At 38.8% G+C, this 24,997-nt stretch overlaps 1 protein-coding gene across 30 annotated transcripts in view; it reads left to right on the top strand.

Annotated features, from left to right (window-relative positions):
• Nucleotides 1-24,997, top strand: part of ADGRL2 (adhesion G protein-coupled receptor L2) — a 311,598-nt gene that overhangs the window by 224,236 nt on the left and 62,365 nt on the right. For all 30 annotated transcript variants that reach the window (XM_064720284.1, XM_064720306.1, XM_064720297.1 and 27 more), the window contains one exon: nucleotides 15,642-15,855. In XM_064720284.1, coding sequence (XP_064576354.1) covers nucleotides 15,642-15,855 — 214 coding nt within the window. The remainder of the gene's footprint in view (nucleotides 1-15,641; nucleotides 15,856-24,997) is intronic.

The following is a 24,997-nucleotide window of genomic DNA, read 5'->3' as shown; positions in this document are numbered from 1 at the left end:
ATGTTTTTATATTGAATCTGATACTGAGACAATTTTTGTTTTCAACTGGAGATTGTGAACTGTATCTAATCCTGTCAGGTACCTGGGAGGGGAAGGACCAGGACCAGGGAAAGAAAAAAAAGGGTCAGTGGAACATTGTCCTGCACGCAGAGCTTTTTCCTCGAGTTAATAACATTGTAACTTTCACAAAGGGGATACTATGGTGAGCTGTTTTGGAGTTTCAGTCTTGTCTTACTCACCCAGAAAGAGGCCTATAAATAAGTTGCCTATAAATAATCATCATGACTAGTTTGTTTCAGAGTGCCTTTAATGTTTTATTCCTGTTTTGGTTCCAGTCCTTTTTGCTAATATGGTTGGCATTCTGTGAGGAAATGCAGGATGCATTGCCTGTATTTCTTAATAGAGGAATGTCTGGTAATGGCAAAAAGAGGATGTTTAGGTAGGTGATGAAGCCTGGAGATAGAATTTCTCTAAAAGTAGCTTAGGCTTATTAGAACTAATAACCATTTTTCATAACAACAGCAGGAGACAATTGTGGATGTTTCAGCTGTACAGGGATGTATTAAGATTGCATTTGAGTTCAGAATCGTTCAGAAACTGCTTATCTCCAGCTTAGTGGTACCACGCCCAACCTCCGCAAGCAGGCAGTGTCCAGCAGGCAGTGCTCAGCCCTGCAGCACAGCTCTTGGGTGGTTTGAAGGCTGGCAGTGAGCTGAAGTTTGCAGGAGCACAGGAGCAGCACCCCGCTGCTGCCTGCTGCAGGCTGGCACAGCCAGAGGTGGGATGCCCTCGCTTCCCACAGCTGCAGGACAAGCTGCCTCTGTTCCACTTCATGCAGTGTGAGTAGCAGGCTGGATTCAGAAGAAGAGCCAATCATGCTCTGCGAAAACTCCCCACATAATAGCAAAGCTTATTGAAGTCCAGAATTTAGTGTTATAGAGGATAAGAGGTTTGAAAGCTTTTGTTCAAAATTGCAGGAGTCTAAGCAAAAAGGTGAAGACAAAAGATAGTGGATAGAATACTGCTCAAAGGACATAAAAATTCTAAAGAATTGACAAATCAAATTGGCCACCTGGAAGATTGTTCAGAGGAGAAATATCAGCTTATTATGGCTTCCTACCAACAGAAGAAACAGAGGTATTTTTTTCACAGTGGATTATGATGGAGCAGGTCCTGGGTAATATTGAACTCCTTTTCCAGCATGATGTGTCACTGGGAAAGCCAGTGTCACCATTCTTTGAATCTTGAAGTATGTGAAACTCTTGGATGATAAAAACAGATTGTCACAGAGATGTTTAGCCCTAAAGGTTCAAGATCACTGAAATTTAGCAAGAGACATAAAAATAAACTGGTTCCTGTCATTGTGCTCAGGAATCCAGACTAATTTTTCAAATAAGAGTGAAATAGTAGTAAGAGTGTGCCATAGTAAATTATCTGTAAATCAGCTACAGGCCTGTTTTTCTTCTGATGGATGTGCATGTGTATTTTGCAAATGAATGTATTTATACTCAAATGGCTCAATCATTTACTTCTGTGTTATCTTTTCTGATGGAAACTTTTATTATCTTTTTTTTTGTGGTAAGGCAATCAAGTTTTAGAGGCATATACAGTCATACCGAGAGTAATGTGCATTACTGTAATTGGTTGTAACTAATCCATAATTGTACCTTTTTAAGTGGGATGACAACTAGAGGGGCTTCAGTTCTTAAATTATGTAGGAATAATTCTTCCTATATGTGATTTAAGTTTTATAGCTGTAAGAAGCACTTGAATTAAAGACTATTTTAAGCATATAAGAGGCAGGAATCCACTTCAGCCTGAATTATCTCATGATATTCTGCAACTATGAATTGTTTTGAAACAAAGTTCAGAGTTGAATTCAAGCTCTCTTAGCTACCAAACACCAGCATTATATTTCCTTGGAAGAAGAATATGGAAGGGATTTGGATTGGTTTGGAGGAGAGTTTAGTTTGCTTCCATTGAGCCTGCTGTGGAACAAACATTTGTTGCTTTTTATGCACTGCATGTCTACAGATCTGTTGAACAAAGGATTTTACCAATGTCCGTAGTTAATGTTTGAATAGTTGAATATTACAGCAGCAAAATTGTGTCACACTATATGTTTTGATGAGATGTTTGGTTTATCTACCAACAACTTAACAATAAAAAGCTGCCAGTTTCTAGAGTCAAAACTAAATAGCCATCTCTGAGTAGTAGCTGAGCAGACAGACGAAAATGCTGTTAGCACACCCCTTTCAGTAAAAATGGTTTAATATAAATTAGTAAATTACCTTTACCCAAATATGGTGTCAAGATGAAGTTTTGGAATTATGCAGTGAGCATCCTCAGTGTCCCATTGAAATTTGGATCCTGAGCTGAATCTTTTACACTCTTTATATACTGAAAGAAATGGACATCATTAGAATGGTGTACAGCAAAGGATGAAAATCACAAGGGTGTATCAGTCTTACTACTTTTAGCATGTTTTGCTAACATTAAATTTTTAAAAATATATTAAAGGAAATGGTTTTAGTGGTTGTTGCTTGGAACAGATTAGGAATGAAAAGAAAATTTATCCATTAGTAAAACAGCAAGGAACCAGTCTACTAGTTGCAGAAGATTCAAAGAAGAATCTACAGGAAATTTTTCTGGTAGTCTTTTTCTCTCTGTAGTTCTTAAAGGGAGTTTATATGGTTTTTTTTCATTCTCACAATTCTTCCCTGTGTCTCTAGATTTTCTTTTCCTTAAAGTCAGCTGGGAACATAATGTACTTGCCTGTTGTTCCTCCTATTTCCTTACTTTGAAGATACTTCCTCTAAAATCTGCTTCAGGATTTCTTGAAGGATGAGATAGAGACACTAATATAGTTATCCTCCTTTTTTGGCCTTCCTGATGTTGAAGCACTGAGAATTGCTTATGCTCAAAGTTTGGTGCTTATCCAGTGGCCATGTATGATTACACCAGAAACAGAAGGAAAAAACAAGTTTGGATATGTTTATAGAAGGTAATTATCATCGCAGAGGAAGAAGACAATGATGCATTGAGCTATCTGAATGACTTGGCATGGAGTCAGTTTTTAATCTATTTTGTTGTGCTTTTAAAAGCGTATTTGTCTTGTACTTCCCTTTCCCTCTTCATCTCTTTCATAAGCATCTTGCATGTCCATGAGTGAAACAAATGGCTGATTCCTGCTTCCAGAAGTGCTTAAGGGAGTAGGAGCACAAGGGAGCTGGAAATACCTGGGACTGGTGACAGGCTGTGTGATAACCAGGCTGCAGATGTTAGCCCCAGTAAATTAGGAATGCTTTCCTAGTAAACACAGCTGCTGTGGCATTGCAGAGCAGTGTCTGGCTGGCTGGGAGTGGCTGTCCCGTGTCTCAGTGAGGAGCGGATGGGGCTGTGCTGGAGCTCAGTGGTCCATGCCCATCGCTGTCTGCAGGCGGGGACGGATGGCGCCGAGACGAGCCCCAGCTCTGCCTGAGAGGGATGGAAAAGCCACTTTCTCAGTCTCTGACCAGAATGCATGATAAGGCTTGATGTCAAAAAGGGCAAGATTGGGCTCACAGCAATTATGGCAGAGGCATACTGGTTTCCTTGACAACCAGATTGAGGATTCTTTGTGATTTATTATTTACCACTTCAAACTCTCATTCTCTGATTTAATTAGAGAGAAGGATTTCCATAAGTCCCCTCCCTTCCAAATTTGAATACCCCCACATTATTGCTATGACCAGCTACACCTATCCCACCTTGATGTGGCTCTAAACCAGCTCCAAATTTGGCTCCATGTTTAGCATTTGGAATATTGGTCAGGTTACTCAGACAGCAGATAACTGAAATTCAGTGGATGTTATGGTGGGTGGTGACTGGTTAATCTGCACTTACTAGCAGGAATACTAGACCTCCTAACCTTCTCCCCCACCCAGTTTTTCAAGGGACTGCAAAAAGTGATACTTTTCAATTGTCCTTAGAGCTATGGGAAAGATAAAATATCTGCTAGTGTCAGTTTCCCTTGCTCCGGCGATTGACATTATTTTCTCCTTGAAGGCTTTATTAGCAATATATCAGCCACTGTTGTGTAAACAAAGAATATTTTGATACTTGGGAGCTTTTTCTACTACCAGTTGGATAGCTATTTGAAAAGGAAAATACCTCCTAAATTGTGGCTAAAGTTGGGGAGTACAGCTCGTCTATTCTAACTTGAGATGTATTTCTAATATGTATTTCCCATGTTTATAAAGCATTGACTGAAGAGTGATCTTCAATGCCCGTTCTAAATTTAGTAATTCAGAATAGAAGTCTGAACACAATAATATAAATAATAGAGATTTTTATTCAAATGTCACTGGCAAATTTGTATCATTATACATCAAGATTGAAATTGGGTCTTCCAAAGGGCATTTTTTCTCAAAGTGCTTTCCTGGGTTGCATATTTTTTATTTCGTATTCAGCATGAGGAGTCTGCTGCATTTAATAAAATAAAATGAAGGTCACAGAAGATCACTGGTTTTCCCATAATGTGTCCCAGTAGATGACTGGAAAAAAGGTAGTGTTTGAAATGCATTGAGGATCCTCTGTGCAGACTGTGTAGAAAACTTGTGTCATTTTTTAATTATAGGGAGGACTTCTTGGTTTAATAGTGTTTATTTCACTGCATAAAGTCTTTCAGCCGTACCACTCCAGTTTTAATTTCAAAAGTGTATACACGTTTTAGCATCTCCACCTCAGGGAGTTCCTGAAGTGAGTCAATAGGTGTTGCTCTTCCCGTGGTGGGCTGAACGTGAAGCTCACTGAGTCAATAAAAAGACTTAGAGTGACCTAAACAGTCTTTGTGTCAAGTTCTGGCTCACTCATGCACCAGTGCCCCATTAGGCTGTTGAGGGAGGCTGGCTGCTGAGGGAAGATGCTTCTTTAAAATTGAGTAGTCTAATGAAGCTCATTAATGCATTTTTCATTAGAACAAGAATATTGAGTATCCAGGTTAAATTCTAAAGAATCTGTCCTGCACTCACTGAGGTTAATGACAAAGCTCCCAATGATATTAGTGATGCAGGATGAGAACTTAATTGAGGTAATTAAGATTCTGCTTACCTAAAATTCCCTATTATTTTCAAGTAGATAAAATATTTCAAAATTGCTGCTATGAAGAGTTGTATAATGTTGGAGCTCAACACATCCTTCAGAGATGACAGCAATTCAGTGGGAGATAATACTATTTCTGTATTTTGCATTTAATTCATGAAGTACCCTCTCAGTCTTCTAGAGGCTTGTGTATGTGAAAACCGTTGTGGAAAGTAGGGTTCCTTTTGATTTTGGAGCTCAAACATTGCCTTTATTGTATATTTAAAGTGGGCCACACATTGCTGAATCCCAGCAAAGATTTGGAGGTCAAATTCAGCAGTGGCAGAAATAGAAAAGGCACTGCAGTAGTACTATGGCATTGTTTAAGTTGCAGAGAATAGTTTAATTAAATGCAGCTCACTTTACAGTACTGCAGGCTTACTAAAGTCACTGTTTGGACCAAAAGAAATGCTATTTGCTTACTGAGTAGAATAGATAGGATATCCAGCTGTTGTGCCTTCCAGGGAGTCTAAAGCCCTGTTATAAATGATTGTGTCAGGATGCCTAATTTAAATAGTTACCCTAACACCTGCTCATTCCTGCCGCCTTTGGACACCCCTAACCTTCTCCTTCCCTCCTTGGCATCCCCAGCAGATTAACAATTCCCTCCTCAATTACGCTGCCATAATGGCCACTTTGATCATGCTCTGAGCTCGATGTGGAAATTACCTTGATTAAGAACACTCAGCGCTGCAGAAGGCAGCAGCAGGGCTGAGAGGTGGGCAGTGCAGAGCAGAGTGCCCTGGGTGTGCACAGCTCTGGGCACTGAGTGCTGCCCTGGCCCTGCAGCGAGCTCTGGAGCCATCCCTGCCCTCTGCCTGCCAGGATCCATCCCTCCCCTCTGCCTGCAAGGATCCATCCCTCCCAGGATCCATCCCTGCCAGGATCCATCCCTCCCCTCTGCCTGCCAGGATCCATCCCTTCCCTCTGCCTGCCAGGATCCATCCCTCCCAGGATCCATCCCTCCCAGGATCCATCCCTGCCAGGATCCATCCCTCCCCTCTGCCTGCCAGGACTGCCTGTTTGTACACCTCAGTAATGGAGCAGGAGAGCACCATGCTTTCGGTAGTAAAGCCTTGGTTTAGGTGGTGTGGAAAAAAAGTGGAGCAGTCAGATCTTCTCTACTTCATAGCTGTCTCCTGAGATACTTGCTTTAAATATGTGGGGAAAGAGTTTTTAAAAAGATAACTCTGACCTGGGATAGTGAAGCACCGTGCAGATTAATTACTGCTTTCACATCTGTAGTAACGGTGCAGCACTTCTGTCTTGCTGGTTTTGAGTTTATATTTGAGCACCTAAGAGTTATTTCTTTCCTGGGTGTGGTGCAGAGGTTTCCTAGCCCTTGCCTTCATTATGGGTTGCATTAAGATCAATGCAGAGCTTTAGAAACACAGTCTTTCAGCTATTAGATGTGTGCTTCTAAATTGAAGTAATCAGGAAATGCAGTTTGCCTTTTTGTGTTGTGCTATAGTGCTTGTTCATGCCTCTTGTTACTTTCTAATATAAATAGTATTAAACATGGAACTCTTACACACGATGATGGAAAATTGCTTAGTTACTATCTTAGTACTGAGAGACTTCAGGGATCCTGATATTTCATTTGAACCTTCATTAGCTGGTTCTCTAAAAGCTGAGAGCATTCTTGCCATACACATTGTGAAAGTTGGTGAGGAAGACAAATTCCAGGACTGAAATCCAGAATTCAAACTCAGAAGCCCTGAATTTGAGTCCTAGTGGAATTTAATTATCCTGTCCCTTTATTTCCCTTGTCTTTCATGTTTGCAATGAGGCATATGGATATGCAGCTCCTTTACAGGTGATTAACAGCAGTTTGACAGGTGGAAAAGGTGCCTGTTCCATTTATTTACTCTGGAAATGATACCTGTGTTGCTATTCTTACTCCCTGCTGCCCAGGGAGCAGGTCAGAACTGCATATATTCCATAGGAGTTTTTTAATTACCTCCTTGTTTACAAAAAATGAAATAGTTTTCCTTTCTTCATGCAATTTATTATTTAGAGGATTCTCTTAAGTATGTATGTAGAATTATTTCATGATTCACAGAATGTGCCAGAACCTTAAGTACATTGTAAAACATGTGTGGTACATCCCTCTCCTCTCCATAATGGTGTTTTAAAGATCCACAAATATTTCATAGAAGGTAAGGTCAGGAAGAAAGCCTTTCACTCTGACAGGTATTTTCCAAGATTGCATGCTGCTCTTGTATCTACTTATGGGAACATTAAAAGTGATGGCACATTTACCTTAAAGTACATTCATCACATGGCTCTTCTTGTTTTCAAAAGGTATGACTGTATATTTTGATTTCATCTGCAGGATCCTTGCCTTTATGTTTCCAAGGGTTCTACTTTCTACCCCTGAGTTCTCTGAACTGTTTCTGAAGCTATACTTACAAGAAGGGGGTTGCTGTGCTACTTGCATGCTCATAAGCACTCTTTAAGCAGCTTGCCATCATTAAAATTAACCACATAACTTTTCCACTATAAATTATACTGTCACAATTGACTCCACCCCATCATTTTACTGAAACAAAGGAGAGTATATGAACTCTTATATTGTTTCTTGATTCCATTTCTAATGTAAAAGTAATTCTGTTTGTTAAACAAGAAAATGTCCCATTTTTAAGTTTGCAGTTGTGATCTCAAATATTGCCATGTGGTAGCAATTGTATGATAATTAAATCTATTATTTTTTTAGCACTAGGGCTGTATTTGGCATTTTAAACTCTGGCAACTGTAGAATTAAATCTTACTTAAAATGAGCCTGAATTATCAGGTATCTTAGTGAGATTAAATGTTTGACTTTCTTACATAGGTTAGGGTATAGCCTGCTAAGAAGGTGATGTACACAGGACACTAAGGGTTATTATTAGCCCCCAGCATGTCACCTGCTGGGATGATTTGGCTTTCACCAGTGCACATATTCCCAAGGAAATGATACATCTCTGCATGGCTTCTATCAGCCTCTGAGGTGACAAGGCTTTGGGTTTCTTAAGGATGGGAAGAAAATAGTTCTTTTGTCAGCTGGCCACTCTGAATACTGCTGATGGAAATTCCCCTTTCTTCCTCTTCCTCTGCCCCTCCCTAACACATGGTTTCCAATCAAAAAATGATTGTGATAACTGGAAATATAAATTGTTGTCAAGATACACTTTTATAGAAAATAAAAGCATATTTATTTTTATTCTTCTAGCAGTATCCTGTGCAGAGGAAATAATTCAACGGGAAATCCTGTTGAAACAACATTTCTGACACAGCAGCCTTTGTGTGTCTTACCTCCCTTTTTAAGAGGTTGTTTCTGATTCAGAAGCTTCTCCTTCCTGACAGGTGGTGTGCTCAGAGAGTTCACAGTAGGTAAACTGGAGATAACCTTCAGCAGGGCGGGTTTACAAAGACCATGGGACTTACTTGCCTAGAGAAATTTTGAAGATGCAATGTATTTAATGGCAAGAAAGAAAAGGGTAGAGTGTTTTTTGTGAGCTGGCAGAGGATCAAGTGTGTATGATGTGAAGGAAAAAAGGAAGGAGATTCTTGCAGCCTGAGAACAGACATCTGGCTGGCAAAAGAAAAGAAATATCATTGGCAGATGAACACTGTTTTAAATTGGGATAATTTTAGATCAAGAGGGCAAAGTTTTGCTGTCATGCATACAGCTTCACTGAAAGGGATGGGAAAGGTGCATGTATATGAGAATACAATGTGGTGCTAAGTGAGAACTGAAGAACGTGTATTTTTACATTAGATATTTAGACTTTCATGTTTAGATCACATGGTTTCCATCTGCCATATGTAGGCACTGCTAAAATGCTGCCAGGAACCAGGCTCTGGTTTGGTGACTTTCATTAAAGGAATTAGTGGTTTCTCTCCAGTTTCAGTGTGGCTGGATTCAAAGTGCAGAAGCCCATTTTCACAGTTTAGCATTAATTAGCACTCTAATGGCAGCCTCAGCAGGCAGGTGAGGGATTAAATGGGCATGAAGACCAAACTATCTCTTTTCCAGCAGTGGCAATTCCTTCAGAGTAGGGTCGAGACGTATTGGGCGGATGTGGGGATGTGTGCATGGCTGCATTTGCCTGTTCTGGTTCCAGGTGACTGAAGGACTGTGCTCTGCGGGTCTGTCAGTGTAGCACTCATCCTTGCCCTCTGCTCTCTGCTGCTATTAAAGTGCACACACTCTGCTCACACACACCCAAACCCTAACAAAAACACCATCAAAAAAAGCCCTTTAATTCTGCTGGCTCAGAGAGACACATTCTTGCCCTTCTGACTGAGGGGTGAGAGCTGTTTAGGAGAATTTAAATGAGATCTATGCCAGCAGTACACAGGAAGGATCGACGCTGTTAGATTAAAAGGCTGAGATGCTGCTGCTCACTTTAGGTTTTGCTGAATCATTTAACAAGGTGCAGAAAGTAGGTAAGCCCTGACTCTTTTTTTTTTGCTGAAGAGAGCCTCACAGGGTTGTATTTGAGAATTGCATGGAGACTGAAAACATAGAAGGAAAATTGTAATAAGTTTCAGTGAACCTGGAAGGCAGGACCAATCCTTGTGTGAGTCATGGGGTGTAACTCTGGCTTCTCTCCTGAATCTCATTAAGCAGACATACGTACTTTATGTTTATGTATACTGAATATTAAGTATATAATTACAGAAAATTACATGCCTTTTTAATTTTGCTGCTCACACTGAATCTTGAAAAACATTCAAAGTTGTCAAAGATTTTTAAAATTTTAATTTTTTAAAAGGTTAAATCATGTTCAAATAAAATGTAAAAAAAATACTATAAAAAGCCTTCACTAGTTACTTAATATTTCTAAAAGCTTTTATTGATGGGAATTCATGTATCCATTTTGTAAGAGAGAGGCCTCCAGACTTTAGTTATGCAATTGAAATATGAAATGTCTGAGAAGCAGAATTCTAGAAACCGGTGTTGAGTATCTCCCCTCACAGCTCATTTATTCAGTGAAGAAGTTGCCTGGCTTCAGTGTAATTTAAATGGTCAGGTCTGCTCCTTAGGACTCTGTGCCTCTTTGTTAAAGTTCAAATAATGAGATACTTTCACGTACTTTGTTTTGAGATAATCCCATTTTTATGAATGAGTTTAAAAAAAATGATGGAGGTGTCTCTTAGTAGAAAATAGTTTTCCTTTACTAAAAATTCCCTTTTCTCTCAATGTCTGCTCCATTCAGCATCTTAATTGACAAGAAGGAGTATATACATAAAATGGTAGAGAATCCAGCTGTAGGAGGATATTTTTGAAATGATCACTTCCTGCCTAATTTGACCCCGACTGAACAGTGGGGTTTTGTGTGCTGGGCTGCAGCACAGGCTGGCTGTGCCCGGCTGCTGGGTTTCCCTGAAAGAGGAGCTGAGAGCTGTGAACTCCAGACCCCTGTGCACTGTCAGACGCTCTTACTGTGCCAATGTAATCTTTTAATAGACATGCTTGCCAGAATGACCTTTTCCTTCAAAGATAGAATGAGAAAGCACAGTTGTCATTTAAATTGCCTCTGTCTTTTTGTAGTAGTTGGTAGCGTTCTGTTGACCAGGGTTGGATAATTTAAAAGCTGTTTAACAAAATAACATGCTTGTCTGTGTGAAATATATACAGTGCTGGGAGACTGGGAGAAAAGTCTCCCTTGACAGAGTTCATGGGATTCTTTAGAAACTGCAGGATGCTGAGACTTGTCTGAGGAATTACAAAAGCTTTGAGGCGCCCATGTTGAGCATTTGCATGATTTTCAGATGGCAGAGTGTGTTCAGCTGTCTTCGCGCACCCTCCCGTGTGTGCGTGTGTGCACTTCAGTGGAGAGCGAGAGGATTCTCGGCACAGTTTTCATTGGGCTTTGCATTTGTTAAACATATATTATTGAAATGCTGCCCAGGACACATCACTTCATCTCGTGTAGAACTTAAATCATCATGTTGCATGATATGGTAAAATAAAAGAGATTGTGAAAGAGACAACTGTAAACATTCTGTTTGAAAAGATGTGCTCTTTTCAAAAGACCTTTCTGTTACAGCCAAATAACACAAGAAGCAATATTTCCTTGCTCACAGAGATATATATAGCTATTTCTGCAGAGATTTGTTTTGGATTCTCAGTTCTTCCAGTATCTTCATTCTTTGAAATAATTTTATACTTCCATGTTGACTTTCTCTGTGCTTTAAGTTTTAATCAAAGGTTCCTTGCTTCTGATATCGAGTACTGATGTTAGCCTGTTTACATTCCACTGTTTTCCCTGTGTATTCAATGAACATTCAAATGTGGTGGTGCCTTTTTGCTTTTATCTACCAAACTTAGCACACTGTCTTATTATTGACAGCTCAAAAACATGGTATGCTAGTGGGCAGGGTGCTGTGAATTATTAACTTTTCTTTGCGCTTTGACAAATTTAGGTTATCTTTGTAAAGAGAAATCATTTTTCTGAAGGAACCAAGACAGTGAAATGGTAAATAAGGCTTTGCAAACTTAAATCAAAAATTTTTAGCCAGATTTGAATTTACCACATTTCCAAAACATGATTCTGAAGTAGGATTCTTGTACAGGACTTGTACTTTTCATTTTATAGATTAAAATACCAGAGGAGAAATTCTGATTGTGATTTTTCCTTTCAGTTTGTCTTTCTTATATGGATTGATCAATAAAGAATTAAAGAATGCAGATTGCCACTAAACATCCCCTCTACCTTTTTTTCTTAGAAATTTGATTTCACAAAAGCAGTTTATTTGCTCCTTTCAGTAAAGAGCCTACACTCAACTAAGTTGTGAGCAGATAAAATGTGCAGGAAACATATGTTTGCCAGGAAGCTTTTCTATAATCAAAACGGTCAGCAGGACAGAAACAATAGGGTTTTTTTCCTCATTAGGTGTTAATCTTCTTCCATTAGAAAGAAAAAATAAATTAAAAATTGGCGTACAACACTGATTAATATACTCAAGCATGAGTGAATCAGAGACAGCATATGTTGCATTGGGTAATAGACGCTTATTTGAGTTAATGTTTAGGTTGTGCTGGAAGTCCCAGCCCAGGCACCAAAAGCCTTTGCGATGGAGAGCATTTTGGGCGGCAGACAGCAGGAGCGGTGGCATCCAGGGCACAGTTTGCCTCGAAGCAATTAGCAGGGAGAGGAGGAATGTTGATTTCGGCTGCCGGAGGACAGCCAAACAAAGTAGGTTTGCTCGAGATTCGGTAAGGCAAGCAGCAGGTTTAATACAGCTCGGCTAAGAAAATACAGTGTTGGGAATCCTCCCGCAGAATTGCATTGGAGATACAAAGTTGCTGGTGACAACAGTAATTATTGACAGAGCCACATACTTAGGTCTAAAAAACTCCGGAATGATGCTGAAGCATTCAGATGCCGGTTGTTCACACTTCCATCCCGTGGCAGTGCATCTGTTTATCGGGAATTATCTCCTGAATGTAAATGAATTTCAGTCCTAAGTCATTGCACCTGTTGCCAAGAGGTATTTATTCCAATCACTTGCCTAAAGCACAGGGAGTTATTGCTTGACGTTTTATAGTTCCAAAAAAAAAAAGCTGTCGTTTCAAAATCATTTGTTCAGAGAGGAGAAAATGGAGCAAAACAGTTCATTTTACCCTAAGCACTGCTATTTGGTAGTATTCACATTTGCACGGCACAAAGCTGCAATATTGATTTTTCGCTTACAGGGCCTCCCACAAGTTCTTTTTTCGATTGTCAGGATTGCAAGATGGATTGAATTACACTTTGCTTGTTGATATACTTATTTTTTCTTTGGTGATAGGAAAAAAACACAAATAAACCTTCAGCATAAAGATCATAGCAGCTCTGCTAGTGGACTTTGAATTTATTTATTTTATTTAGTTAAAAATCTTTCTACACCACAGAGATTTCTTACAGCAGCATTTCCCCCTAACACATACTGCATTGTTTTGCTTTATTTCTTGCTGCTTTTGCAATGTAACACCTACATTGCAATCTCAGGTGTGTCCTCTGTTGCCTGCAAAGTGATCTAACCTTGTTCTAATATTTTTAATGTTTGTCCTGATACAGAACTTCTTGTGGATGGCTGCAGGGGGAAAAACTGCAGGATAAAACACATTCATAGTCATTATAGCAGTTGCCATAGATGATGAAGTAAGATTTGCAGGCTGCTGATTTCTCTGTAGCATAACTGCAGAAGTCTTGTGTTTGAATGCAGAGTATTTCCTAGCAGAAGCGGAGCTTGTGCTGCAGGATCCGCAGCAGGGGTCAGTGCTGGTCCCAGGGAGCTGTGTGTGGCTTTGTCAGCCCTGGCCCCACAAGTATCCTGAGCTGCTGCTGCACATGAAGCCACTGACACCTCAACAGCTGTACCCCATGCCCCTTCCCTCCTGCCCTGCTGCAAACACCTCTTGGGACACAGCTGTAGGTGCTGTTCCCCTTCTTGCTGATGGAAATTCAAAAAGTGTGAGAGGGGTGGACTCCCCCAGCCAGGCCGTGGCGGTGCTGCAGGCCGTGGAATCCCAGCTGAGTGCAGGAGATACAGGCACCACTGCTGCCAGCTGGAGGGATGGGCTTCTGGGGATGGCATTGGATTTGACAGGAGTAGTAGGATGTAAGAATGGCAGTGGCTAGCAGCATTATATTTGGTCCCACCATGGCTGTTGTGATGGCAATTAATGAAAGGAGTTGCTGTATTCAGGTGTGGTGGGTAATCTGCATTTACCCTTCCCTGAGCTGTGAGTGACTTCTGTCTTCATTGTATTAATTTGCTGCATGGGAGGAACATGCAGGGCATTAATGTGATGTATTTGTGTTTTAGCTCTGTCCAGCTCTGAGCCCATGACACCTCAGCAAGCCTGAAATCATGGGGTTTGTTACTGCTCATGGTATGTGCAGCCACACTGAGGGCCAGGAGTGAATCTGAGGTGGAACTTGATGCTTTCCACAGCAGACTCCTTCCCTTATTAACAAATACTGAAGCCTACAGGCCCAGTAACAGTACTGGTTTCCTGTAGGATATGGTTCCACAAAATATAAAGAGCCACTGGCCCCTGGCCAACTCTTCTCCATGGGGCTGGGCAAGTTCATGCCAGGGAGCCACATCCTTATACTTGTGTGATCATTATAGAAAACCTTTGCTGTCTTAACAGATAATCATCTGCATATAGTAGGAGTTTTAATGCACAGAATTCAATGGAAAAAGTGATAGCCTCTGGTTCATGGGAAAATTTACTATCAAGGGGTTATCTCAAGTTGTTCTTGATTTTTTTTAGGTACTTTCTTCCTTGCTTCTTTCAGTGCGTCATACTTTTAAAGAAAAGTTTATTTTCTTCACTTTCAAAAAACCACAGAGCTCCAACTTTCCATACTTAGCAGCTATTTCTCTTTGCTGTCACAACTGGTCTCCAAGAGCCTGCACAGAAATATTAATGGCCTTGTGTTATTGTATTATGAAGGCATTTTTAAAAAATAGGAAGTTCTCCTTAAAATTTGGGATTTACTATTTTAAAGAAATAGATTTCCAACACTGCCATATTGCCCAGCTTGTTTTTCAAAAGTCACATAATTTTGTAAGAAACAGAAATAATGTTTAATAATAATCCATCAGGAACTGTATACAAGAAACTGTAGTATGCAGATAGTTTTATTCTGATGTAATATATTCTTTTGTATTAAAAAATGTCTATAAAAGACTAAGCATCTGGATGAATAGCTGAACCTTGTTCTGTTTCTAAAGTATTTTATACTGCTTCATTGGAGAAGTTACTTATTTTTAGGAATTCTATGAAGCAGAAATAAAACACGTTAAAAATTAAAATTTAATGTATTATTTTTGTGAGAGATGGGGAGGTTTAATGCAGTACACATCTGTGATTTTTGGTAGTGCTAATTTCTGTATTTGTTTCAAAGTCCTATCTCTATGTAGCTAAGTTTATGTAAAAGACACAGTAAGGAGCACTGGAGTTCAACTAGGTGAAGTGTCAGCATGTATATTTGGATCATGTCCATGCTGAGGTCACAAAATAGCTGAGCAAAAGTAACCAGCTCTTCCTGAAGAAAGGGAGACACAAAGTAAAAAAGACTAATGAAGTTGGAGCTACAGCTTTGGGCTTTTTTGTGGTTGTATTTTTTTCTTTTTTAAAATCACTTTGCAAATCCTGCCTGCTCTGCTGCTTCCTGCTTCCAGACACAGCCTGTCTGACTGTGCCCAAGGACTGGAGACAGAAGCAGAGAGAAAAGAGGTGGAAACTGGAACGTGCAGTGTAGCCATGCAGACAGGCACCACTGTCTGCCCTGCCCAGGATTAGAAGCAGTGAAAAGGAATTTCTTTTCCCAGATTAAGGACACAGCAGCCATGGTGTAGGGATGTGACAGTTCCATGAAAGACGCCTCACTTAACATGGTACCAGGTCAGACTGTGTGAAGTTGCACTTCCTTTAGCACACAAGAGTTGGTGCTTAGGTGGCAGGAAAAGAATGGTCCAATTCATTGTGTCCATTAGGCTCAGCCCTATTTTGTCCTTGTGTTTTTGCCAAGGTTTCAGCCGAGCAGCGCTCCCGTTTGGTTTGGTGAGGAGGGAGCTCTCCTGCGAAGGCTACTCCATCGACCTGCGGTGTCCCGGCAGCGATGTCATCATGATCGAAAGCGCCAACTACGGACGGACAGACGACAAGATCTGTGATGCTGACCCCTTCCAGATGGAGAACACAGAATGCTTCCTTCCAGACGCCTACAAAATCATGACACAAAGGTAAAAATATACATATCGTGGTATGTATACTAACATGGTCTGTAGACTAATGAGGAAAAATGTCTGTATTAATGCAGAGAGAGGAATATGCTGTAAGAAATGTTGGGTTGTGATTGCCACTTTGCTGTTCAGGTAGTATTGTTTCTATCTAATAATATTTAAAGGAAATAGAAGCTACCGGTTGCAATTAGAGGTTTGGGGGTTTTTAAATTCTGTAAACAAACGTTAAAAAGCAGAAAGATAACTTCAAGGAGAATGAAACAATTCAGTTATTTGGAGATTCCGTATCTCTTTGTCTTTCAGAGGGTCAGATAGCCCTGAGAATTTTTCCAAATGGCTGCTGTATTTTTCAGTAAATGCAGTAAATCCCTGCCATAGTTCCTAATAGTAGTTCCCTCCAATGGAAAATGTCAGAATGATTGCATGCCAGGATGATTATATGTCATTATACACGTGTGTGCGAGCATACAGGTGCATATAAGCACAAGCTAGTGACAGCACTTGACATTCAGAGAAGACAGAAGAACCAACCAAGAATCATAAAGCCATTTGGGTTGAAAAAGACTTTTAAGTTTATTGAATCCAACCATTAGCCTTACTCTGCCAATTCCACCTCTAAATCATGTCCCCAACTGCCAATAAAAGTATTTTTATTACAAAAGGTGCATGAGAGCTCAGATTCACAGAAAGTCCTGTGCTAAAGGCTGTGTATGGGCAGCAGCCACCTACTACTGACAGTTGCGGAAATGTCAGCACAAATAAGTCAATGGCATTGCTACTGGCTTAAACTAAAAGCCTGAATGAGTCCAGGATTGGTTGGAAGTTTTCCTCCCAGTGCCTTTTTCCTAGGGTGAGGAATCTGAACAAAAAGGGGATGGGAATATCCTGGAAGGTTTCTGGTGCCTGTACACAGATGTGTCAAATGAAATATGCAAGTTGTACTGCCTTCTGTGCTCCATTTCCTCTGTTCTGTTTGAACGTGGTAACGCTTATTCCCATAGACATCTCTTGAAAATAGCCTTCCATTTTGATTTACTGATTTACTTAAGTTGTTATGATTGGGACTCTTAACATTATTTATAATTTCTATATGAATATGCAGATATTTTTTATTTCTGTAGTCAAATATTTGGGCTGGATCTCAGACTTCAATTTCAAAAGCTGGAGGTAAATTGAGGATATCAGGTCTTTTATTTCTTGTTCTGTGTTGAACCTGTGGCTTGTTTTGTGATCAGTAAGGGAAAGGCTCCATTGCTACACTGTTAAAAAGGTAATATAACTTCTTTAAATCATGTTTGAATTATCTTCTTGTGGTTCAAGTTCGTAGTTGTTAATTAGATCAAGCCAGATTTCCATCGAGACTGCAGCAGCAGTGTCATCATCCTCTAATCTGTCAACTCCCTTTGAAACCACCTTCAATTGCTTTTGTAAATGTAGTGCTGCTCTGTAGACTTCCTTGTTGTGTAAAATGCATGTTGTGTTTTGATCAAAGTCTTCCTTATGTTCACTGCAAATACACAGATTAGGGTAGTCAGAGACAAATATAGAGGCACAGTCTTCCTTGAAGTGACATCAGGCTGTTACTGAAAAGCTGAAATTTCAATCTTTCCCTTTCAGTTAATCAGCTGTAAAACTATGATAGCAAAGTGTATTTTTGAACTTCCCCCGTCTTCTACTCTTATGCTTTGTTCAACATTAAAATAAAATTGTGATCACATGGAGGACATTGGTTCAGATTATGCTCAAAGAGTTTTTCGTTTTTGTTCTTTTTTTTATTGTCTGAACAAATGGCAAAGATCAGTTGACACTTTGCTTTCTATTTTTGTCTGACATTTATAGCAATTAGGAGTAGCAATTGCTTTCATAGTTTTCTTTCTTAGATCCTGTCATTAAGTAGAAAAGATGTCTCTTGTCTTGCTTAATTTTTTCCAAAATTGCTCAATTTGTGCTATATTGCAAGCATAGAAGAGTGTTGCAAATTTCTTATGAAATATTAAAAGTTCTTGTATTTCATTTATTTATAACTGCATCAGTGATTGTAAGTTTTTGTTGTCTGAGGCAAGTTGTTGTTTGATACTCAGCACATATCCTTGATCTGATATATAAAAGTAACACATCAGCTGTATTTTGATGGCAACAATTGCATAGAAAAATTAACCTGAAGGACTATCAGGTTCATTGGTTTTCCTTTTTATTTAATTGGTTAGAACTTTTGATGACAGTGAAATCTTCTTTACCTTTAAAAATAAGCAGCAATAGTTTCTATATTTCTACTTAAAATCTTGCAGTGTTTACTTTTAAGGACCTGTTTTTATCACTTTGGTCAACTGTGCTACGACTGCATTTGACCACTCAATTCAGTTTAGATGTACAGTTAAATGTAGTTCTGCAGCAATTATTAAGTGCTCATTATTCATATGCAACATTAATCCACAGTTTTTGCAGAGCAACTACATTTTCTGCAATTACAAGGTGAAAACACTGGCTTAATGAGATCAATACTGTGAAATCTGAAGACTGAAAAATAAGATGAGGTTTCCAGTTTAACACAAAGCCATGTAATCACGTGCTCTGCTCCCCTTCCAGAGAATTTGAGATAGCAGCACACAGACCTTGCCAGTGTCCACTGATGCATCAGCTCCTCTTTCGCAGAATGAGCTGCTACTTAATCTTTTCTACCTCACCCTATTCTTTCTTTTCAGCAGTTCTCAAAAGATTTTTAACTTAATGCATTCCTAGGAAGCCTGACTAGAACACTAATGACTTCATTGCTTTGCTTTTACCTCTGTAAAATAGTTATTAAATTTTTAGTCCCTGATTGAAATTACATCCCAATTATTCCAGAATAAAGTCTTTCAGATGTATTTAGATTCTGTGTAAACTTCAGACTGGCATGGTTGAAATTAAAGCTTTGAAGAAAGAGACTAGACCTTTAGAAAATCCTTCTCCTCTTTCACACTTTTCTGATAATTAACCCCAGCGTTTGCATACCATCAAGTTTGAGAGATTCTACCACATGCTGCATTCAGCACAGAAATAAGCTAATTTCTGGAATATTTGGTGAGCAAGTAGCATAAGTGAGTGGCAGAGGACCCATGTTTCAGGCACGTTTTAGTTCTTAAAATAGTCCAACTCCTCTGTGCTCTGCTGTCCTTTAGCAGGGACAAATCTCCTCTGTTTCCTTTTCATTTAAGAAGAAATTAAATGAACAGGGAAGCAGAAGATGCAAAGCAGCCTGAGGAAATTGCTCTAGTTGCTTGCTCATAAAGTGCATTTGTGTGGCTGTAGCAGAAACTGTCATGAAACTTTGAAGTTGATAAGGCTGATGCTGCTTTTTATAGGCACGGCAGAGATTTGAAAATTAACAGCATAAAACTTACTTATGACCTCATATTATCCATTTCTGTGGCAAGCAGATTGCAGGTGGATCTTGTGAGTTCTGTTCAAACCACCTGGGTGTTTGTGAACATTTTCTGTCTCCAGTGTCTCCTGTGGTCTGGACCATAGGTAAAAGAATAACAGATATTTTATAGATATTTCTAGAAATGTACTTAAAATATAATTCAAATCAAAGGTCGCTTAGGTATATAATATTATAGTGAAATAATAAAATGTTAAGATGGATTCTTGCATGCTGGGATTATTCTTTTTGAATTACAATTGGGAGTTGTTTAGTAGGAATAATTTTTCCTATTCCTAAATTTTTTGTTTAGGAGAAGGTCAGACTTATTTGTTTTCCCAATTGGATAATGATCTGTGTGATTCCAGGACAGTGAAATTAGGGGTTTTTTTAATTGACTGTGTATTTAAATATGTACTTGGATGGTGTGGCAGATAATAATTTGATATTAAATCTTGATAAACCCCATATTTAAAAAATGGCGGGTCTGTTCCAATCTGTACACCTTATTTTTTAAGCAATTATAGTTATTACTATTGTTGGGTCTAGTAGAAAATTAGTATTTTGTATTTAAAGAAAATTAGGCCTATTCACTCGGAATCTATGGAATCATTCACATAGATGAAAAATTCAAACATTTACTTTTTACAGCCAAATTAATATAAAGTTCAGAAGGAAAACACTTTTCCCCTTGTTATACAGGCTAAAATACCTTGAACTTTTAAATAATAACTGCATGTTCTCTGATCTGATACCAAGAGTATTGTTGTAAATACTGAAAAGAAGAAAATTCAAAATGTTTAGACTTCTTTTGCAAACCATGTAAACATCTACATTAAAAAAGTAGTCTCACGTCGCAATATTCAGTTTATTTTGAATTAATTTTTGATCTGCAACGGAAAGGCGGTTACATCAACTCTGCACTGAAATAGCCTTTAAATTCTATTTTCAGCTACAATTTATACTATAACTGTGGCTTTTGTGTACTTTACATTTTTGCTAAGCATATTTAATCAGTATAATTTTGCTTTCTAAATATGCACAAACAAGGCAAACCTCATTTTCCATAGGTAAGCTTAAACATAAAAATATGTCGGGTGTAATAGATGAACTTAGGCAACTGTAATTTTTTTAGATACTCTTCCCTTTTAAAACATTGCTGCAGAAAAGTAAAAGGATTGAAAGGGGAATAAATCTTCAGCAGTGTTTGTTTTTTTCTGTTGCATCTATCCTGTCCTATCTATAGCACAGGCAACACATGGACCTTCAATTACCGTGTCCATCATGACACCAGTGAGGAGTTCACGCCAGGGTTTTTGTTACCATGAACTTTTCTCCCACGGCAATGCTCTTAACCTGTTCTGTCCATCATCCCTCGGCAGACAGCTGCACTTCAGCAGAGGGTTTTCACAACATGAACAACATGCCCCTGCCCTGCTGAGTGACCAAGGCAAGGCTGAAGGCAGCAGCACATCCATTCCTTCTCCCAGGATTTCCTAATATCCCATGGGAGATTGGAAGACTGGAGGTGTTCATTCTTTTCCATCTATTCACACGTCCAAGAAATAGGTCATTTTGAAAACTCCTATATAGAAAGGAGTGAGACATTTTTGAAAGAAAACAAAATGGGCTCTATTTCAAAGGAGACTCATCTCTCAAGCCCTCTTTCCTGTTCCTGCCTGTCAGGTCTGCAGAGAAATCACTGTCACACCGTATTAGTGTCCTTTCAAATGAAAACAAGTTTGGTCTGTTCTGTAATGTGAGTGGATAAAGCAAATCTTCCACTGGACTCCAGGCTTGGGTGAAATCTATAACCGATGAATCTCATTCATTGTAGCAAAAAGGTGTAATCAAAAGGAAACTCGGCACAGGGTGCTTTGCTGATAGAATGCAGAGCGTGTTGTGGGTCACTGCAGACCTGAATTCCAGCCTGTGCGAGATTTCCAGAGAAGAAGCATTTCAGAGCCTCTTTCAAAAACAGCTCCTTCAGCCAGGACCCAGGGTTGATTCAGTGTTTAAGCTGCAGCACACTTCAGATCGGCATTTCTTGGTGGTATGACTTACAGCCTTTTTCATGGGCTGGATTTCATCCTTTGCCATTTGGAGCTGCCTGTAACTGAGGCAGTGGCACACTGCCCTTCGGGGGTCTGCCAGGCTAGGCAAGGGCTCTGCTGACCCCTGCTGCTATCCTTGCTTTTTCCCTTGCTTTTCCTTCTGCAGCCGAAGGTTGCCTCTCGTTGCTAAAGATACTATCAGGTGAAAATTGTTTTTGAATAAGAGGTACATCTTGCCTTTTTCTGCTTTCTGCATGTCTTTTTCCTTTTTGTCAGAGAAATCCCAGTGCTGATGACAGGGTACACAGGCTGTTGTGCATCGGGTACGTTCACATCGGAAGTTCTGTTGTACTGATGCTGATCTCGCAAACAAGGACCTTTTGCTCTGGCATGCCAGTGCTTTCTGATCCAGCTTGCTTACAACTGCTTCACAAAACATTTACCATACAGCATCATCAATATTAGACGTTTTTTCTTAAGCACCCTTTTAAAACTAAGAATTCTGTTAATCTGAAATAGATCTTAGTACAACAGTCAACCCTGTGACTATTTTGATGTAGCAGAAGCTTAAAGTGCTCTTTATTGTGAAATTCAGCTTTTCACGATACCAAGCTGCGGCCAGATTGATTTTTGTTTTGCTTTCTATCTGTTAGTCACAAGACTTAGTTATGATTCAAATACGAAGAAAAAAGCAGAAATATGTGTAGTGTGTTTTCATGAGCAAGGCATAATCACAGAGCCTAGAAGGTTCCTGAAACACACTGCAGTCAGTGGTGTTGTTACAGCAGGAAACATGACTGAGAAGAACCTTTTCTGGCATTGTGTATTTTCAGTATCATTAATTCTTAATATGAAAGTAGTAGGTCTAGTTTTATTCATTAAAACTAGGGGGATTTCTTAATGGGGTTGTTCTATCATGGCATTACTTAGTAAATGAAATAGAAATCCTCATATTACAAGGTTCTTAGCAGTCAGGTGAGGGGAAATAGCTGTCAGTGGTACTTGATCATCATTTTGCAGCGTGTTCTATTTTAATTTCCTGCAGAAGAGATTTTACTACACACGTGCAAACACATAACACAGGGGCGCGTGGCTGTAGTCGCGACATTGGACAGGCTACAAAGGAAACAACAAAAGGATCATTCATACCAACTAATTACATTTAAAATTTAGATTTAGTTTGCTTCAGAAAATATAGGATTCATTATTTTACTAGGGTGTAGCTTGATATTCTATTTAGTGTTTTCATATCTTATATTGAAGTAGTTTTCTTCCTTTATTATTGGCAAAACCACAATCAAATTCTTCTTAAGTCAGCATATCTTTTATCTGCCAGGATCATATACACACACTCATCAGTCTTTCCTTGCTATTCATGGGGCGAAAATAAATGTAACTGTACATATACATACACAAAATTTTAAGTATTATATGCTGTTGCTTGTGTATTTGAGCTTCATATAAAATATGTGCTTCAGCCTGTGATTTTCTTGTGTTTTTTTTTTCTGCTTGCTGAAATGGGTTTTACTAGGTGTGCACAGTGTTTAGCTCAGTTAATCACGTACTATATGTTTTGGGTATGTAATTGCCTCTCTTAGTAATTTGCTAATTTTTTAGAGAACTTGACTGAGACAACATTGCTTAACCTTCAGCTCCTTTCAGTTGAATTTTGTGTCCTCTTGAATGAGTTTGCATGAATTTTGCATGGTTTTCGTATTTCTAGTCCAGCCAATATAAGTTCCTGGTTCAGTTGCAGTCAGAACTTAATTATTAAAAAGTACTAATTTACTTATATATTGCTGCACCAAATTTAGTTCATATAGAATAATAATGTAATAGTTGAAACCTATTAATTCCTCCCACCCCAATAAAACCTCTATAATACTTAGCCAAAACAGCTACATTATCTGATAAGTTGATTTAGGACTTTATACATGTGTTCATATAGCCATTTATCTCAACCCTTTCTGAGGAGACCTTTATTAAGCTGTGATGACTGCTGAATATGAAATGTAACCAAGATTATTTTTTTATTCAAATATAATTTAAATATTCATCAAAGAGGAGTTATGCTTGAAACTGACAGAGACTATTAACATCAAAAAATATAATTAACTGCACTGGGTATCATGAAGCAGAGTTAGCCAAATAGCCGAGAGGTCTAATTGCTCTAGAGTCTGAGAAGCAATAGTTTTATTTTATACTTTTGCTGTGGAATTAATAGTGATGTGGTTTCCTACGCGAGGCAATTAAAAGCTGCCTGTTAAGGTTCATTGCACTATAGGAAATCTGTTGAATATCACTTAGTAAACAGGACTGACATGGAAAAGGTACATGAAGATGGGCAGAGCAGGGTATAGATCATAAATTAGGACAGATTAATATGAATTAAATATATGTAAGTAAATTATGAGTACTTTCTAGTGTTAAAAGTCAGCAGTAGCCATGAAAGTGAAAAGTTTTCATTAGTAACACAAAGGAAATGGAATTTAAAAATTATTACAGTGAAGATGTTTAATTCAGAGGAAAGAAATAGAAGAGTAGCATGGGTTTAAAAATTAAAAACTATCTACAGAGTAGTAGAGAAATTAGCAGATCTCATATTCTGTAAATGTCTTTCTGCCACAGAATAATCTCCTGCTTACAATAAAAAGAACCTTCTGACCTTTGTGGCTCAATTAAGCTTTTAGTTGTATTCAACAAGAAAAGTCTTCTTTATTGAATCCCGTAGATTTTGCCTGTGCCCAGAGTACACATTCCAAAAAGGCATGGCCATATTCGTGGTGTTTTGGCATTAATGAGGTTGCTGAAATGGAAGAGTTTAAGGATCAAAGATACAAGCAATGGTGCTATTTTACAGCATTTCTTTTTTTTTCTCTCTAATAATAAAATTGCGATTTAATTGCTTAATAAATGGGCCATGATTACTGAAAGACATAGATAATTTCCCTCTTTCCATTTTATCTTCTCCATATTGCAGAACAATAATTAGCAAAAATACTACTACCACAAATGAAAGAAGTTTTTATTTTCTTTTCCCTTCATGTAATAACTGTGAATGAAAGGAGTTTGCACATGTGTCTTTAGTCTAGTATGATACTCAGCTTCTACGGTTTTTAGGAAGCAATCTAAACAACTAATGTCATACTACTGAAATAAAATCACACAAAGAATTCAACTAGAATTCCTGCTTTATATAAAGATTGGCTGCCTGTTTCATACATTATTTAGCAGGCTTACCCTGTTTATATCAGTGACATAAGAGTGCGTGCTACTTTCTCAGAAGAGCACTGTCTTTGCCGCTTCACAGCACAGTGCCTTGTACTCCCAGGCTTGCACATGGTGTTAGCAGATATTTAAAGCACTTCAGCTTAACATTTTATAGGTCATGATGAACTGAGCCTATAAAACAAGTTACTGCAATGAAGTTAATGCAGTCTTAAGAGTGTTACATAGACCGAATACTCAATATTCAGGATATTTTTAGCCCCTGTAGACATATCAATGGGAAGGAAAGGTTCTTACCATGAGGAATTTATTTCCATGTCCAACCTGATTTACAATACACTTACAGTACAGAAGCTTTGCTACAAATTTACTATTGGAAGCCATTTTTTTCAGGTTTACCTGGTAGTACAGTAACTATAGGAACCTTTGAATTTCAAATTGTTCTACTACACACACACAC

This window comes from Zonotrichia leucophrys, chromosome 8 (genome assembly GCF_028769735.1).
Source record: "Zonotrichia leucophrys gambelii isolate GWCS_2022_RI chromosome 8, RI_Zleu_2.0, whole genome shotgun sequence".
NCBI classification, from domain to species: domain Eukaryota; kingdom Metazoa; phylum Chordata; class Aves; order Passeriformes; family Passerellidae; genus Zonotrichia; species Zonotrichia leucophrys.
This window is presented reverse-complemented; position numbering and strand designations above follow the sequence as displayed.